The 17,828-nt window shown below is 48.3% G+C and overlaps 1 protein-coding gene across 2 annotated transcripts in view; it reads right to left on the bottom strand.

Annotated features, from left to right (window-relative positions):
• Positions 1–17,828, bottom strand: part of FAT2 (FAT atypical cadherin 2) — a 75,149-nt gene that overhangs the window by 42,186 nt on the left and 15,135 nt on the right. For both annotated transcript variants that reach the window (XM_036879108.2, XM_057490543.1), the window contains exons 2-8: positions 11,952–15,231; positions 10,084–10,398; positions 5,964–6,022; positions 4,426–4,737; positions 3,275–3,485; positions 1,615–1,754; positions 877–1,158 (exon numbers count right to left, since the gene is read on the bottom strand). In XM_036879108.2, the coding sequence (XP_036735003.2) occupies positions 877–1,158; positions 1,615–1,754; positions 3,275–3,485; positions 4,426–4,737; positions 5,964–6,022; positions 10,084–10,398; positions 11,952–15,210 (4,578 nt within the window). In that variant the 5' untranslated portion in view covers positions 15,211–15,231. The remainder of the gene's footprint in view (positions 1–876; positions 1,159–1,614; positions 1,755–3,274; positions 3,486–4,425; positions 4,738–5,963; positions 6,023–10,083; positions 10,399–11,951; positions 15,232–17,828) is intronic.

Raw genomic sequence — 17,828 nt, 5'->3', positions numbered from 1 at the left:
AAATTAGATCTCAGAGAATATTAGTTCTTCAAGATGTTAACCTGTTATGCAGTAAAAAATTCTATGATCAAGTAAATTTAGGGAACACTGAATTCAATGAAGTTAAAATTTTCTTTGCTGCAGATTTCTCAGAGCCTTTAATATATATTAATGTGCCCAGAGGATGACAAACAAACAAATCAGAACTCTGAACTTCAAACCAGGAAGGCTGGACTCTGATTCTGGTTCCATCATAAAGAACTGTATGAAGAGAACCAGTCTGTCTTCCACTCTGGGCCTCACGAGTAAGATAAGAGAAATGGGTGGGATGGGGCCTGGGACTCAGTGAGCCAGTGAGCCATGGAGGTCACAAATAAGGAGGTGCTCTCACTCTGAGGGTTACTTAGAAGTATAGGTAAGTGATACTTACTACCTATAAGTACTACCTATTAAGCACTTATAATAAGTACTGAGAGTGAGTCCTTACATTTTGTGCCCTGCATCCCTTGCCTGTGCCACCCTAACCCTGGCTCCAAGTGAGAAGGTCTCTGAGTTCTTCCCAGCTCTGGCACTGTGTGAGTTCACATTGTAGTCATGCAGGCACGAAGCAGGGAGGGACCTGTTGGGGGATATTTGGAGGGAGCCCAAAGAAGCAGAGGTTGTGGGAGTTTCCTTGGCATCTGTCCCATTTCTTTCTCCATTCCCAGGTATCCCCCATGGAAGGTGCTCTGGCAGGATGTGAAATGTCACAACTCATCTCATGGATTATTATTATGAGCATCAGGACACCTGGGTCCTCAGGGGACAGGGCATCGTCAGCATGCCTCCAAGTGTGTGCACTTCCATGCATCTGCATGCAGGCAAGCACATCTTTCCCTGATTTTTCGGTTTGCTCACCATAACTGTCAGCGTGTGCTGGGAAGGTCCCGAGCCCAGGTCAAGTTTCCCTACAGTTACTAGGACACCACTGCTTGGGTCCAGCTGGAAGAGGCTGGCACTTCCTGGGTCTTGGCTGCCGTAGATGGTGTAGATGAGGCCCTTGCCCTTGTCTTCATCTGTGGCCTGTACTTGGAGAAGCTCAACCCCAGGCAGTGTGTCCTGGGGAACTCTGACCTCATAATGAGCCTCCAGAAACTGGGGCCGATGGTGATTAACATTGGCAATCATGAAGATGTAGACCTAGGGAGGAGAGTGAGAGAAGGTAAGCTATAAGCTCCAGGGGCCCAGAGACCTTGTCTGTCTGGTTCTCCTTTTCTTAAAACAAAAAATCTGTGACATTCCAATTATGAAACAGATAAAACTCTAGCTGAAACCTGAATTGAAATCCAGAGCCCCACTTAACATCATTCCCACATACCATATTAATGGTAGCCCCTGTGGCACTCTATCTTTACTGGAAAACTGCTCACTTAGAAAAACCCCTCATTATACAGAGATCCACAGTGGGAACAAGAATCTTCCCAAGATCACGAAAGTAGGAAAGGCAGCAGATAAGACTGGAATGCAGAACCTTGATTCCAAATTCAGGGTTCTTTGACGTACACCACACCAACAGAAAGCCTTCTGTCACCTCATCCTATCCAAGGAGGTTTCCCGTCTCCTCTCAGCTTGGGGATATCCACTGAGGCCTCTAACCTGTGTGGCAATAATGTGGGATCCGTCGGTCACCTCCACAGTCAAGTTATAGCTTGACCTCCTCCTTGTATCAAGAGGCTTGGCAATGACGATGCTGCCCGTGGTCTTCTCAATGTCAAAATCCATGTCCTTGTCCCCACCTGGAGTGGGAGGCAGGGAAGAGCACACAAGACCTCAGCGGTTTAGGCAGTAGTAGCACAACGTGGGATCCAGTTGGCAGACTTAGAGGGAATGGTAGTAGATCTGGTCAGGTTACTGTCAAATTATCATCAAGATCCAAGTGATGATACCTAGGAAGGTAAACTTGGGAGGACTGAAGGGTCCCAGAGGAAGACCAACATTTGCTGTTAGGATTAAAACATGTAGGAGTAATGGAGCTCTAGCTCATGGCTTTCAGGTAGATTGCAGAGCCTGAAGGGCCTATCTATAGGAAAAAATGAGAATGACTTCAGTAAGATGGAAATGATTTAATGAACTATAAGAATCCAAGGTATAGAATGGGCATGCAGCTATTTAAATCATTACTAAATAGAAATCTCTTTAGTGACATGGAAATATGTTCATGATATACTACATTTTAAAAGGTTATGAAACAGTATGTTAATATAACCTGAAGCATTGCATGTATGTGTGTGTTAAGAAAAATGACTAGAAGGAAACACATTAAAATTGTAATAGTGGATTCTCTTCTGATGGGTGGAAATTTAAGGGATTTTTATTTTCTTCTCTGCACTCGTGTGGTCTCTAAATGTTTTATAGAATTCATGTGTTAATTTTGTACAAAAGAAAAAAAGCCAAACAATTAAAAAGAGGAGTGAATTAGAACTGGAAGTAAATCCAGGAGGTCAAAAAGCTTTGGACAGGTGCATATCCAATCACTGGGAAACTTTATAATAGGGCCCCATGGTTCATGTGGTCCTGAAACTCTTGGACTAGAGATTCTTAACCTTGAATCCCTGCCTGGGTTTCAGAGAATCTATAAAACCCCTAATTTGGTGTCCACATTCATGTGTGATATGCTGTGCACATGTGTGTGCATCTTTCCAGGAGGAGGGCTTACGCAGATTCCCAAAGGGGTCTGTAATCTCCGCACCCCCAGATGTTTTAACAAGATCCTCGTTTAGAGACCAAGAAAGTAATTTCAGAGTAGATGAGTGCTCGGATCCAACCATCTCCTACAACGAGAATGGGTATTTTCCCCTCTTCTTGAGAAGGGAGCCTGGGACCAGAACATTAAGCATGACCCCAAAACACAGCTGGCCTGAGGCTCCTGGCCAGGAAAGTCAGCTCTACACTGATTTTCACACTGAGGCAGAGGAGGCAACACAAAACCTGTGCTTTCTCTTCTGGGTCTCCTTGGACCACTATCCTTGGTCTCCCAGGTATTCAGGGTGACTGAAATGCTATCTAGCTCTGGCTGGTTACCAGTGAGATCATGGAGGTACCACCTGAGATCATAGCTGGTGTGGAAGGAAACCTTTGCAGGAATGGTGGTCCTGCTGCCCACTGCCCCAGAGTGCTAAGAGAGAGGCAATCACTGCTCATGAGCAAAGGAGGGGCTGCCAGGGAGTGTGACCTGGAAGGGGCTCAGGAAGATGGTACCATGAGGACTAGGGCTGATCTGTAAGGGTGGGGGGGCTGGCCCTCCTTGCACCCTCACCTGAGATATTGAACCAAAAGAGGCCAGGCCGGCCTTCAACACTGACAACCCCCACCATGTGGTTCACGGGGTCTGTCTCCATGACAGTAAAGCTGTAGTGGGACTCGTCAAAGACCAGTGGTACGGAGGTGGGCCGGGGCCGGGGGATCCACTCGACGTGCAGCCGGACGCTGGCTGAGAGTGGTGGCTGTCCACAGTCTGTTGCCTTGATCTGCAAAGAGGGCAACATGGAGATTGAGGCTTTGTCGATAGGGTTGGGACCAAGACACAAAAAGACCCAGCAGCCAGTCCAAGAGACAGAGACTGACTGAGCGGGCTTTGCATCCATTCACCCATTCATTCAACACACAGTTGAGGGTTTACTGTGAACAGGCAATGTGCCAGCTGCTGCAGGCACAGTGGTGAATAAAACATGTAACCTGTGCTCAAGAACCTCATCGATAATGAAAAAATAACCAAAGCCACTATTAACTGAAGGCTTACTGTGTGCTACTTCTTAAACTGGACATTACATACACAGACCCTTCCCAGCAACCCCAAACATAATAAATGAGAACTTACTGAGTTCTGACTGTTATCAGGCCCTGCTCTGAGAGCCCTAGGTACGAATCTAATTTAATCTCCATGACATCTCTCAAAGAGGCACCACTGTTTCACAGGAGGAAACGGGTTAAGCTTGGTGCGTCCACCTGCCTGGGATTGTCTCTGAGGCTGGCAATGAGGCTGGGATTGGATTCAGACTGTCTGACGTGAAAGTCCATCCCTTATGCACTTGCTCTATTGGCTCCTACAAGGAAAATGATCTTATTCCCACTTTATGGATGATAAAAGGGTTTAAGTGACTGTCCAAAGCCACAGAGGTGTTAAATGGCATAGCTAGGATTGGAACCGGGCTTGTCTTGAATCCAAAGCTCCTCCTACTCTCACCAAAATCCTTTTCTCTAAGAATAGAGTGGATTTCCCAGGAAATGACCTTATTGCCTTCAAAGAGAAAGGCCCAGAATTCTGATCCTTTGGCTGGAGTCGGGGTTCCAAGTTTTCCTGGGAGAAATCCAGAGAGAAGAGTACCCCCTCCACCACGCCTGACGTCCATCTCCCTCCTCCTGTGTCCTCAGAGAAAGTGCCCCTCTGCGGCCTCAGTCCCTGCTCACCGTCAGGATGGTGTACTCTCCAGCCGTGAAGACGCCGTGGGACGACACCATGCCCGTGAGTGCATCGATGCTGAAGTCCCCCTCGCCACTCTCCTCGATGCTGTAGGTGACCTTGCCATTGAGACCCTCATCCTGGTCGGAAGCCACCAGCCTGTACACAGGCCCAGGAGTCACTGGGCTTAGCCTCTCTGGAAGGCGGACACTGAAGAGCTTGTGGGGGAACACAGGGGGACTGTCATTGACATCCAAGATGCGGACCACCACCCTGGAGGTGGACCTTAGAGAGGGCTCCCCGTTGTCCAGCACAGCCACCTGGGGACAGAATGGACCATGCGTTGCCGAACAGAAAGCCGTGAGCATGTATTGCCATCCACTGCAAGGCTACTACCACCGTGTCTTCAACAGCCTGAGAATAGCATTCAGTCTGTTCTTTGGCATCAGCTCATCACTTTTATTATCATAACCTCACCTGCTTGGAACCCAGGTCTCTGGTAACCTTACCCACAAGAAAGCCAGAAAGAACAGAGAAAGAAACGGACAGAACTGGAAGAAGACAAAGTCACAAAGGCTCTAGACAAAAGCTGGTGCTCTTTACTTAGGAAGCCCCAGGGCCATTTCTAAGAGACCATTTACTTTTTATTTGCTCATAATTCTCATAAGCTTTGTTCTTCCAGTTCCTTAAGCTACTGGAGGTTAGAATGAACCAAATGAGAAGACATTTATGAAGGAGTGGGTGGTACCTTTTGAGTCACATGCAGCCTGATGCATGAAATGAAATCTAGAGTGAGAAAAAGGCACCAAAATAATTTCAGAATCAGGGGCTATTTCGTGTAGAGGCGAATTATCCCATGTATCAATAGCCCCAAGGGCATTATAGGAGATAAGGCATTTCCACTCCAAATGGTTCCAAATTTTCTAAATATTTTGTTGTTTAAACATAAATACCACTACTGAATGAAGAATGCTAAAAGGACTTGTAGTTGCTGCTTACTAGTATCTGTTTCTTACAAGGACAATGTGCAGAGGGTTGCCCGTCGGAATGGGCACCAGGGATGCTTATGTGATTTTAGAGCCATCCTGTCCAGAGAACAGATGGGTAGACAAAGCACAGATAGAAGCCAAAGGGCTGGGTTTTCATTCAGGCTCTGCTACTGATCCAGTGTTTGACCTTGGGCCACTCTCTCTCTCTCTCTCTCTCTCTCTCTGGATGGAGGGGATGAGCTGGAAACCAGACTTGACAAGCACAGAGCACCCGCGTAGCGCTCCCTCTTCCTGACCTCGCTGTAGGCGTTCCTATCAATCAGTGCTTCCTGCCCAGCCTGGGCATGGCTTCAGAGGTCTTCCCTTCCCAAAGCCAGAGAGCCAGCCGGCCCTGCAAGTCCACCACCGGCCACAGCAAGGCCCAGCTTGAGTGGCTCCTCCTCCTCCGCCGCCACAGTGCCTGGCAACACGCACGTGGCCCTATGGCCTGGTTCGGCTCCAGCCCGGCCTCCTTCAGGCTTTCGAATCCAGTGGCTGGGTCCACCACCACTACTTACCTCCAGAATGTGCTCTTCCTTGCTCTCTCGGTCCAGCTGCCGGGCCGTGGAGAGGAGACCTGGGGAGAGATGGCAGAAGGGAGACCTGAGCAATGGGCTCCTAAGGCCACTGTACTTGGGGGTGAGTTCAAGGGTCACATTCAAATCTTAGGTCAGGGCTCTGGTCTTTGGCAAACAAAGACATGAAGGGGAAATGGAACTCTGGAGAAAGAGAAGCAGAGGAGAGGAGGTGAGGTTGTACAGCAGAGGGCTATCAGTGGAGGTTCCCATCTAGTCCTCTTTCATCATTAGGAGGGGTGCTGTGCACAACGTACTGGCCAGTAAAACAGGCAGTTGTCAGGAGACATACAGTGTCACAGTCATTGCCTTCAGTTCATGGGAAATCACAAAGTGTGGCTTTGTACCCCTCTGGGCTCCTCTCAGCTCAATCTGCAAATTGAGGAAGGTGGGCTTGGTGGTCTGTAAGTCTACTTTTAAGTCTACTTAAGCTACTGGAGGTTAGAATGAACCAAATGAGAAGGTGTTTATGAAGGAGCGGATGATACCTTTTGAGTCGCATGCAGCCCGATGCATGAAATGAAATCTAGAGTGAGAAAAAAGGCACCAAAATAATTTCAGAATCAGGGGCTATTTCTGAGGCACTATGAAATGAAATCTATGGCTACAAATTGAGGCCCTAAGAAAGAGAAGGTGTCAGTTCTCTGCAAGCACCAGCGAAGTCAAGATCAAGATTACTGGGAGCCCAGGGGGGACATTTAAGCCCATAGACTGAGAGGTCACAGCTGGATAGGGAAGGTCTCCCTTAAATGAAAGCAGAGCTACTGGTAGGGGTCAGTGGTTCAGCTGAAAACTTTCAGTAAGTTTCTCGATCTTGTTTAGGCAATTAATGGCCAAGTAAATGTGGAATGAAATGGGGGCTCAGTGAGGGAGAAGGGGATTCACTGATGGGGGACGGGTTCCAGAACTGGAAATGGGCACATGGGTAAGGAGTGGCCTCTGTCGGGGAAGGTTCTTGCAGCAGAGCCAAGTCACTGACTTTTTCTCCCCTGACTGAGGCAGGCACAAGAGGGGTCCAAGAAGGCTCCTGAGAAGCCCCACTGCCAGGGGCCCCCGCTGTCGGCCTCATCCCCCTCTCCGAGGCCGGAGCCCAGATCCCTAAGGAGCTCTAGTGTGGAACCGGGACAAGGCGGAGCCACACCGGGCCTGGCATGAGGCGGGCACACATCCAATTCGGCTCTTCGCATTTCTCCCTCCAAACAGATGTTTCCCATCACTCTGTCTCAGGCCCTCTTTGGCCCTTCCCTCTTCCTCCCTCATCCGATAATTTTCCAACTGCTGTTGATACCACCTCCAGTGGGTTCCAGATCCTTCTACTCCACTCACCCTGCAGAGCCTCGGCCTTACCCCAACCACCTTCCCAGCTTCTTCTCCCTCAGGATCAAAACAGCCTACTCCCATTGAGCTCTTATATGTCCAGACATTCTTCTGAGTTCTTTATGTATCTCTATCTGTTAACTCATTGAATCTTCACAATCATCCAGGAGATAGCTATTATCTCCATTTTATTGGTGAGTAAACTCAGACATAGAACAGTTAATTTCCCCAAGATCTTAGTCAAGAAGAGCTTGGAAATAGGATATGCCTTTAGAGAATTGACCTCCTTGCTCCGTCGTCAACGAAACCTGGGTCTTCTTCCTCCTGCCTGCTGATCCTGCCACTCGGCTTGCCCGAGCGCTCTCCTGGCTGCTGCCTGTCAAAGCCTCTCCATCCTCGGGCTCAGCACGCACGCCCTGGGCTCCATGAAGCCACGGCTGGCCCACCACACTGAGCAGCTTCCTTTCTTTTCTGAGCAGTCACGGCATCACATCTACACGTATTTTATAGTGTGCTCTTCGCACTGGTTCTATCGTTTTTTTATATCCAGATCTTCATGCTTCTGATGGACTGAATTCCTCAAGGCCCAAAACTGGGTTATATTATTTTCACTTCTCTCCACAGCACACAGTTTAAATGCCTGATAAGGGCAGACACCTTTAAATGTTTGCTGAATAAATAAATGAATCTTAGGCTTAACAAAAAAGTATGGATGTTGACAGATTCATTCATTCATTTCCCATTTTTGATTGAGGTCCTACGGTATGCCAGGCATTGAAGATACTACAGAGGGCAAAACAATCAAGGTTCCTTTTCCAGAAATCCTTTAAAGTCTAGTGAAGCACATAGATAAATAATGGAATAATCATACAAATGAACATAACATTCTGTGTCCTACATGGTTAAAAAATGGGAGGGGGTAGATGGTGCTTGGAATGTGTTGTACAATCAGGAAAAACTTCTTTAAGGATCTGAAAATAGAGCAGGAGTTAGCCAGACAAAAGCAGAGGAAAAGAAACTCCCGGCAGAAGGAACAGAGTGTGCAAAGGCCATGTGCCAGGGGAAGGCAGGAAGGCAAAGACTGAAGCAGGCCACATGGCCAGAACCAGAGTGGCGGAGTGAGATGGGCAAGATAAAGCCAGAAAGGTCAGCAGGGACCAGGTCAGACACAGTCTTTGGGACATGGCAGGATCCAGCTTTATCTTAGGGGCATAAGGAAACCATCCAAAGAATCTAAGTAGGGGCAGGGGGACAATACAATGGTGGTGATAAGAAAGTCAGGCTGGGGGCTCATGGCTCATTTATGATCTATTTTTAAATGCTTATGCTGGTGAACATTTCCTCTCAACTGCAGGAAAACTAAGAACATCTCTGCCCTCTGGGGCATTTTGCCAGACCCCAAGTCAGGGAATTGTTGACAGTAAACAGAATAGGGATTTGGAAAACACTGAGAAGCAAATGCCTTAGGTGAGAAATCTCTTCCCTCCTCTGAAAAGGGAGGGGCAGGGTGGGCCCAGGCAGGGCCCTTGGGGAAAGCATCTTCTAGGAGGACAGAAGCACTCCCTGAGGTGAAAGTTTCACAGGAAAGATTCCAAACAAACATTGCTGGGCAGACAGACCCTTGTATTCCCTACCCACTGTCCACCCAAAGGCCCCCAGGCTCATACTCCTGCTGGTTCCCTTATATCTGGAGGATGGAGGAGTGCCCTTTTCTCCTTCTCCCCTTCTCGCCAGGTGTGTTCTCCCAGGAGTGAACTATCAGGAGCGTAGGATGTTAGACTCAGAGGGAGAATGTCAGCTTTCTTTGCAAGAAGGTTGCTCCCCCTCCAGGAAGAACGTATGGCCGTAGAGAAGTATCTGCAGCAGTGGGAACTGGCTCTCAGTTCCCAGTGCCGACAGAAGCCAGGCAGGCAGTGTAAATGTGGGAAACAGGTTGAGAATGATACAGCAGGGGGTGAGGGGACTCCAGCGGCCAGAGGACGTGTGCCTGCTCTACACAGGGAGCTGCTGTCAGCTCCAGGCAGCTGTGGTCCTGTGGGAATGTGGGGTCAGCATGGCTGGATCTTCTAGTTTTTAAAGAACAACTAGGAATCTGAAATGTTTTGTGGAATTTCCTCATTTTAAAATGTTGGCAATAACTTGAAAAATCATTGTTTAAAGCTGGTGCAAGCCAAACAAAACACCTTCATAGGCTGTGTTTGACTCACTGCTAGAAGCTGGTGACCCCCGGGTTCCTCCAAACCACCCACTGTCTTTGCCCCTGAAGACCTTGGGCCAAGGATTGATATTTGTGAGATGGTGACTCCGTCAGAGTGCATCTCTATTGTGGGCAGATTTTCCAACTGCTCTGTGGGCAGGCTTGAGATCAGTTTGGGACTACGGTTAAGAGATGCAACCTGTGGCTTGTGACTCAGGAGAGGGGTCAGTTTGGGAGCACTTGGAGATCTGAAATGGTCCTGGCTTCACCACCAGGCAACCTGCTTAGCTTCCATAAGCCCCAAGGAAGGAAGCTGACACATTCTTATTTTCACACAGAGATGGACTTTGCAGAGCAGCAGTTCTCAAACTTAGCACACATCAGAATCCCCCTGGCTATCTTGTTAAAATATAGATTTCTGGGCCCCACCCTGAGTTCTGATTCAATAGGCCTAAGATGGGGCCTGATAATTTGCACTTCTAACAAGTTTGTAGGTGATGCCGATCCAGGACCACACTTTGAGAAGCACTGCATCTCTGAGGTCCTTACCTGTGAGAGGGTGAACAGCAAAGTAACCCATATGGTTCCCACTGGTGATATTGAAGGTCAGCTTCCCTTTGGAGCTGGAGTCTGGGTCCCAGGCACCCAGCTGGAGCACAGAGGTGTGCAAGGGTGCATCCTCCCGGACAGAGGGGTAAAAGACAGGTCTGGACATCCGGGGGGCGTTGTCGTTGACATCCATAACCTCAATGTAGACTTCCGTTACAGAGGAGAGGGGTGTGGAACCCTTATCCACTGCCAGTACCGTCAGCCAGTAGCAGGACACAACTTCTCGGTCCAGGGCTGCCAGAGTCTGAATCATTCCTAGGGACAGTCGATCACCAAACCAAAAATATTTCAGAGCTCAAAGTAGTTTTAGAGATCACCGTACCTGACAGTCGCCACACTGCACTGCAGAGAGACTAACAATAGATATTCCGTGGGAAAGGGAACTGTGGAACAGCTGAGTCAGACCAGGGAACTCACTTCTCACTGTAGAACCTCTCAGGGCCTTTCTCTGCTAAAATAGGCCTGGGGCAGTTGTCCTTAAACTGGTTCCTTCAAGCTTCAAGTATTAATGACACCAATTTAAGGGTTAGGGATTTGATGAATAAATTGCTGTTGCCCATCATCTTCATGATTTTAGAGACTGAGCTTCATTCATTAACTCACTCACTCAAAAACTTTGTATGGGCCAGCATTGTTCTAAAAGTTGAGGGTCAAATAGTAAAACAAAGGTGGTTTGCATCCTAAGTTCTCACAGGTCATACTCATCTGGAAGGAGCCATGTGAGAAAGCAGTGCCCATGCCTACTTCCACAGCATGTCAGAGCTGGGGAGACTAAGGCCCAGAGAGAGCATGACTTGACTAAGATGGTAATACAAGCAAACAGAAGAGCTGGGTCTGGAACTAGCTCTCAGTCTAATGTGTTCTTTCACCACATCGCCGGCCCTTTCCCCTGGAAATAAATCACTAATCAGATTGTAAACTCCTTGAGGTCAGTGACCTACCTTTATTCACCTGGAATCCCCCCAAGGTGCCTATCTCAGAACCTCACAAGTAGAGGGTGCAAAATAAGTGTTTGCTGAATTGCATTTATTTTCTATGAAACTTAAAAAGAGCAAATAAGTCACTGCCATATTTTTGGAGGATAATTTGGAGATATCTATAACCATTGAAAATATGCATTATCCTGTGGCCTACCAACTGCATTTTTCAGAGTTTTTCCTGTAGAGTCTCATGCATATGAGTAAAAGTATATGAACAGGATATTAACTCCTGTATGATAGAATAGAATCCAGCCATTGAAAATGAATGAGCAATATTTGTATGTACTGACATGTAAGATATCCTGGTGCTATGTTTTTTGAAAAAAATGTTTCAGAATTAGTGTCTATTGTATTACATTTTCACAATAATAAAATGAACAGTGATAATACATTGATACAAAGAGGAAAATTTAGAATACTATAGACAAAATTATTAATAAAGATTATATCTGGGGAGATGGGACACAGAGAAACATTCACTTTTTAATTATATATAAAAAATGTATAAACATGATGCATTACTTTTATTAGGCATATATGTACATATGTACACATGCACATGTGTCTACATGTGTATACTAGGGTAGTGGTTAATTTGACTTAAATGGATACATGCACATACACACATGTTTATATACACATCTCCACTATGAAGAAGATAAATTAAAAATGAAATAACTTTTATTTTTATAACTTTGATGGGATGAAGTCCCTATTTATTACCTTTCTTTATAGCCTGCAGCCTGACTTCTTTCAGGACAGTCCCTGATTTGTCTTAGGCCCATCCTTTCCTAGACCTGGTACTTGTACCCTACCCACTCCCAGTACCTGTGTCTTGGTTGATGCTAAAGGCTGCAAGACTGGTGCCAGCCCGCAGGAAGTACTGGAGCTCCCCATCCAAGCCACTGTCGTCATCTTGGGCAGCCACTACCATCACCTGGGTTCCCGAGGGGCTGTTTTCCTGCACCTGGCCCTGGTGCACAAAGGAGGTGAAGCAGGGAGGGTGGAGATTCTCGTTCACATCCAGAACTATTACCTCCACATGGCAGAGGGTCTTATGGGCCAGGGGCCTCCCACTATCACTGGCCCACAGGCTCAGATTGTACCCAGCCCACCTCTCAAAGTCCAGCTCTCTCTCCAGACTGAGTGCACCAGTCATCAGGTCCACCTGGAAGGTCCCATGGGCATCATCTAACAGGACATATCTCACTTCTCCTGCAGGGCCCAAGTCAGGATCAAAAGCATCCAGAAATGTTAGGATAGTTCCTAGGGGCAGGTCCTCTGGGACTTTCAGTCTTCTGAGTTCCATGATACACTGGGGAGCATTGTCATTGGCATCTTCCAATGTGACCATCAGGTCAGTGACAGAGAAGAGCTGGTGGCCCTTCCTGGGCTGATCCCTGGCCTCCACCTTGAGTATGTACTGAGGTTCTGATTCTCGGTCCAGCTGTCCTGTGACAACCAGTTCCCCAGTGAGGGGATGGAGGGAGAACTTCTCCGTGGGGCTTAGCAAGGTATAGCGAACCCTTCCATTGTCATCCGAGTCAGCATCTTTTGCTTTCAGCTCTGCAACTGTGGTTCCAACTTCTGTGTCCTCTGAAATGCTTATCTGGTACCCACCAGGAGGAAATTTGGGTGCATTGTCATTCCAGTCTTTCACATTCACCGTCAGCAGCTTCCAGGAGGACTTCTGGGGTGTGCCCAGGTCATACACGGTTACGTTGAGGATGTAGAAACTTGTGGTTTCATAGTCCAAGGGGGCAGCTACAGTGAGCAGCCCTGTCTCCAGCTCGATGTCAAAGCATCCCTCTTCATCACCATCTGCAATCACATAGACCAGTTTGCCATTAAAGCCAGGGTCAGGATCAGTGGCTGCAAGACGAACCAGGGGGGTGCTGAGAGGAACACTTTCAAGGACATCGATGGACTGCGGGAAGTGCTCTTCAAACTGGGGTGTGTGATGATTGATCTGATATGTGCTTAAGGAAGTGAAGTCCCAATCATTGAAGTCCTGGTTCTGAAGCCCAACAGAGTGGAGGATGGTCTTTGTGAAATGTGCCAATACCCCTGTTTTATCGCATGTTACAGGGACCTCAAAATGAGGGTCCTTCACTACAGTAATATTCAAAGTTGTGGGTGAGGCATAGTTTTTTCCATCTGAGGCTGTAATTTTCAGGGAATAGGTGATGGGTTGACCAGTAGTATGATTCATAAAAGAGCGTTTGAGGGATATCACTCCAGAGAAATGATTTAGATCAAAATATTCTAGTTCATTGCCTGATACAAATTCATATTTTAGGTTCTGAAGCTCATCCACATCTATTGCTGACACAGTCATTAGTGATTTTCCCACTGGCCAGCCTTCATGGATAGACCCGGTACAGTTGACTTCCTCAAACATGGGCTTGTTGTCATTCAAGTTCTTGAGCCTAAGAGAAACAGACACTTCCTTTTCCTGGCAAAAGGGGGACCCCCAATCTGATGCCCGTACCCGGAAGGTATAAATTCTTTTCATGAGCTCATAGTCCATGGGTTTGGAGGTAGAGATGACCCCCGAGTAAGGGTCGATAGAAAAGGGCACAGCTTTTGGATGAGTGATGGAATAACTGACATATCCATTTTCTCCGTGATCCCGGTCTATGGCATTAACAGTCAAAACGCTGGTGCCTGGAGGGATGTTCTCATCAAAGGTGCCATCATAGGAAGACCTATTGAAAATGGGAGCATGGTTGTTAGAGTCCATGAGGTCGATGACCACAGTCGTGGAGGCCAGGGCCGGTGAGGTTCTGATGTGCAGCTGGTAGTGGGCTTGGTCACTGAAGTCCATGAGCTTCGTGGTGGTGATGAGGCCAGTGCGAGCATTAAGTCTGAACCCTGCACTCTCTGAGGATGGCTTTAGGATGTACTGCAGGTTGGGGAAAGCTTGGGTTACTTTCACCACCACCACATGGCTTCCAGGAGGGGAAAACTCACTAAGCTGCACCCTGTAAACAGCCTTCTCAAATCTGAGGGAAGCCAGTTTGGAAGGGGGTAGGTGAAAGCCCCTGATCTGGGAATAAAAAGAAGGCCTGTTTCTACTCCTGGCCTGCAAGCTGAGGTTGAATCCATGGGGGTATTCCAACCAGTTGATGTCTCGGACAGACACTAAAATGAACTCATTGCTCTGGGCATAAGACTTGATGACTTTGAAGTACTTTCCGGCATCACCAGCAACAATTTCCAGTGAGTCCACTTGAGCGCCTGAGTCATTTGCATCTACCACTATAGTGGCATAGGTGGCACCTTCACTGCTGTCCGGTGGAGTCACTGCCACTGAGATGATGGCTGGGGGCTTCCTGAGGGCAGGATCCACATGGATGACAAGTCCAGCCACATTGCCAAATCCGTTGCCCTCAGAGATTTTCCGCATGCGGTCCACAGCCAGTAACTGAAGGTCATACTTCCCTCGCCGGGTGACATTGAGCTTCCCAGCCAAGGTAACCACACCGCTGGTGGGATGGATGGCAAACATCTCTGACCTTGTATTAAAGGCATAATAGAACTTGGCATTCTGGCCCAGATCAGCGTCCGTGGCAGTCACCTTGCAGATGGGGCTCTTGAGGGACATGTCCTCAGAGATGGTGACTCGGTATGAAGGTGGGGAGAAGAGGGGCTTCAGATCATTCTGGTCCAGGATGTGGACCACCACCAGGGTCAAAGCCTCTAACTCCAAGTTCTTCTCGGTGGCTTGGACGATGAGGGTGTAGCTGTCTCGCACCTCCCTGTTCAGAAGGGCCGTGTTGCTGCTCTTTGTCCTTATTCTCAGAAAGCAGAAGTTGCCCACCACATACTCCTCTGTTTTAAACACGTTGGCCACATCCCCAGAGATGATCCGGTACCTCGCTGTCCACTGGGGCTGGGTGAGGTAAATGCCCATTTTCACAGAGCTCTCCACATAGGTCTTGGGAGCGGAATTTTCATAAATGGTCACATTATAAAGTGAGTGTGTGAAGTGCCAGGCTGAGGAGGAGTTGATCCCTTCTAGAGGCTTCTCACAGGTCGTACAATTGAGCAAGAAAATGACAAAACCCAACAAGGCAATAATCATGTTGGAAAAACTCCTGAAACCCTGGGCAAAGAAAGGAAAGGGTGCATGTTAGGAAAGAGATGGCACCCCCTGCTGTGGTTCTTAACTCAGGGAGATTTTGCCCCTCAGAGGACATTTGACAATGAAGATAATTTCAGCTGTCTCAGCTTATGGGGGTGGGTGCTACTGGTGTCAAGTGGATAGAGGGTGGGGATGCCACCGAACACCCCACAAGTCCCAGTACGGCCCGCATAACGAGGGATAATTTGGCCCCATATGTCAACAGCACCGAGGTTGAACAACCCTGGGGTTGAAGAATAACAGGCTGGTTTACATGCTCTCTTTAGGGCACCTGGTAGATGGAACACAGACCTAACCACCTCACTCCTCTTCCAAAAACCTTCAGTGACTTACTAGTGATGGTGAAATAATTCCAACCCGGCCCCCGAGCTGAGCAGTCCAGCTCCAAGTGCTTCCTACAAACTGAGCTGCATCTGCACGATGGCAGGGGCTGCAGAGAAGTGAAGTGACCAAGATCACAGGCTTGTCATCGGCTGCCCGGCCGTCAGCCCCTGGCTCCACCACTCTCTGTTCTGAGCAGGTTATTTAACCTCTGTGAGCCTTGATTTCCTTTTCTGTAGAATGGGGATGTGGATATTATCTACCTCATTGAATTGTTGTGAAAATTAAATGAAATAACAAAGATAAATGACCTAGCAGGATGCCTGGCACATAGTAAGATTTAACTTAATATTAGCTATTATTAGTTACAGGAAACTAAGTTTCATAATGAGAAGGAACCACCCAGGGCCTTCCAGCTAGTTAGAGGCAAAGCAAGAATTAGACATGAAACTCTGCGTCACAGGTCAGGGCTGCTCCCCTGATCCCAGGCTTACCTACAACTGTCCCATCACAAGTCCCTTTGGACAGAGCCTGATTCTGACTCATCTTGTGACCCTGAACATAGAAAACTCCTAAACCCCTAGAATGTCAGAGTTGAAATGGACCTTAGAGATGACAGAGTTTTGACCCTGCTCCTCATACACAGATGGGGACATAGAGCCCCACACTGGGGAAGGGTCTTGCCCCAGTCACAAGGTGGGTGGTCAGGTAACAACTAGTTCCTGGGAGTTGCTGAACTAACCGTGAATCAATGCTTCTCTTCTCTAAGACCTGTTGCTCGCCCTGTTCTCTCCCTTGCCATTTCCCACATGGTTTGTCCCTGAAGTCCAGCCTGGGTCAAAATGTGAGACTCCTCAGGGCCAACCACAGGGAGTGGGGTGGGCAGGGAGGAAAGCAGAGCTTGGTTGCCAAACTGGGCCATCTAGAAGCAAAATGTGAGGCTGTGCACACCAGGCTGGTGCCTGGCCTGCCTGTGGGAGTCATGACTACAAGGAGCTACATGGCTGCCAGCCAGATGTGCTGAGCATTCCTGGATGAAACAGGCAAGACTTGTTTTTCCAGTTGCCTCGCTCTTCAAAGGCAAGGAAGAGTTAAACTTTCAGGGCATAGGGGAAAAAGGAGAGGCCCGGATCCTTGTCTTTCCAGAGTCAAGGGAACTGAATGCAGATTCTCTCAGACCTTGCAGGTAGCATCCCAACATGAGAGGCAGGATAGAGGCAGGAATGCAAAGTCTGCTCAACTTGGCATCTGAAAGCCTGTGACAGAAAGGAATTTGAATATTCCCCCTCCTCCAGCCCCTGGGCCACCATCCCTCACAGTGTCCTGAGCCCAGCACCTCTGAAAAGAGGGGCCAGGATGGAGGTGGATTCTATACTTGGGACCCTAAAGCCAGTGACAAAAAAGAGATGCTCTCTATTTCTCACCCTTCCTGTTCCCTGTCTCATACCTGGCTTACCACTGCACTTCAAGACAAAGCCGGCTCCGGGCAAAAGCCATACTCCTTCCATCCCTGATGTAGCTTCCTGCAAGCACGAGGGAACCCCTGAGTCATTCAGACCCCAACTCCCCACCACCCCCACTGCCCTCCGCCACCCGGGAATGGCACTCCAGGGGAGAATGTGTCCGTGCCCCAGGTCTACTCATTCCATGGCCCAGTGGGCCCAGGATATATGCAGCCTCCCAGCTCTGCCTGCCCTGCTTTGCAGAAAGCTTCCTGTTCACCAGGTCAGCACCCATGTAAGGCAGGCCCCAACAAGACACTGCTCAGCAGCTGCACAGGGCACCTTGCAGAGATGAGCTTAGGTCAGGCAGCAGGAGGGGGGTCTCCCTGGAAGGGGATAAGATGCAAAGAGAATGTACCCTTAGGTGGGGGTTGGTGCGAGAGCTGTGTTGACGCTGTAGGACCCACAGATCTGGCAAGTGGTTTGCTGACGGGAGGGCCTATGTCTGGACATATGCCCTTGCCCTTGTTGCCTGGCACCAGGCCCGAGCAAATAAACAGGCTTATAGAGCACAGAGGCACCTGGGCTCTGTGGGTGCCTCCTGGCCCACAGCACCTATGACCACTATTTTCAAATATCTTGTGAAAACATAGGTCAGTTCATATCACTTCCCTGCTTAAAGTTTTCCAGTGGCTTCCCATAGCAAAATCTAAAACTCCCTTTTAAAATCTAAACTCCTTTTCATGGCTTGGAAGGTTCCATAACATCTGGGCCCTGCCTGGTTCTCCAATGATA

This window comes from Manis pentadactyla, chromosome 2 (assembly GCF_030020395.1).
Source record: "Manis pentadactyla isolate mManPen7 chromosome 2, mManPen7.hap1, whole genome shotgun sequence".
Lineage (NCBI taxonomy): Eukaryota > Metazoa > Chordata > Mammalia > Pholidota > Manidae > Manis > Manis pentadactyla.
The sequence above is the reverse complement of the archived record's forward strand: the minus strand, read 5'-3'. Positions and strand labels throughout refer to the sequence as shown.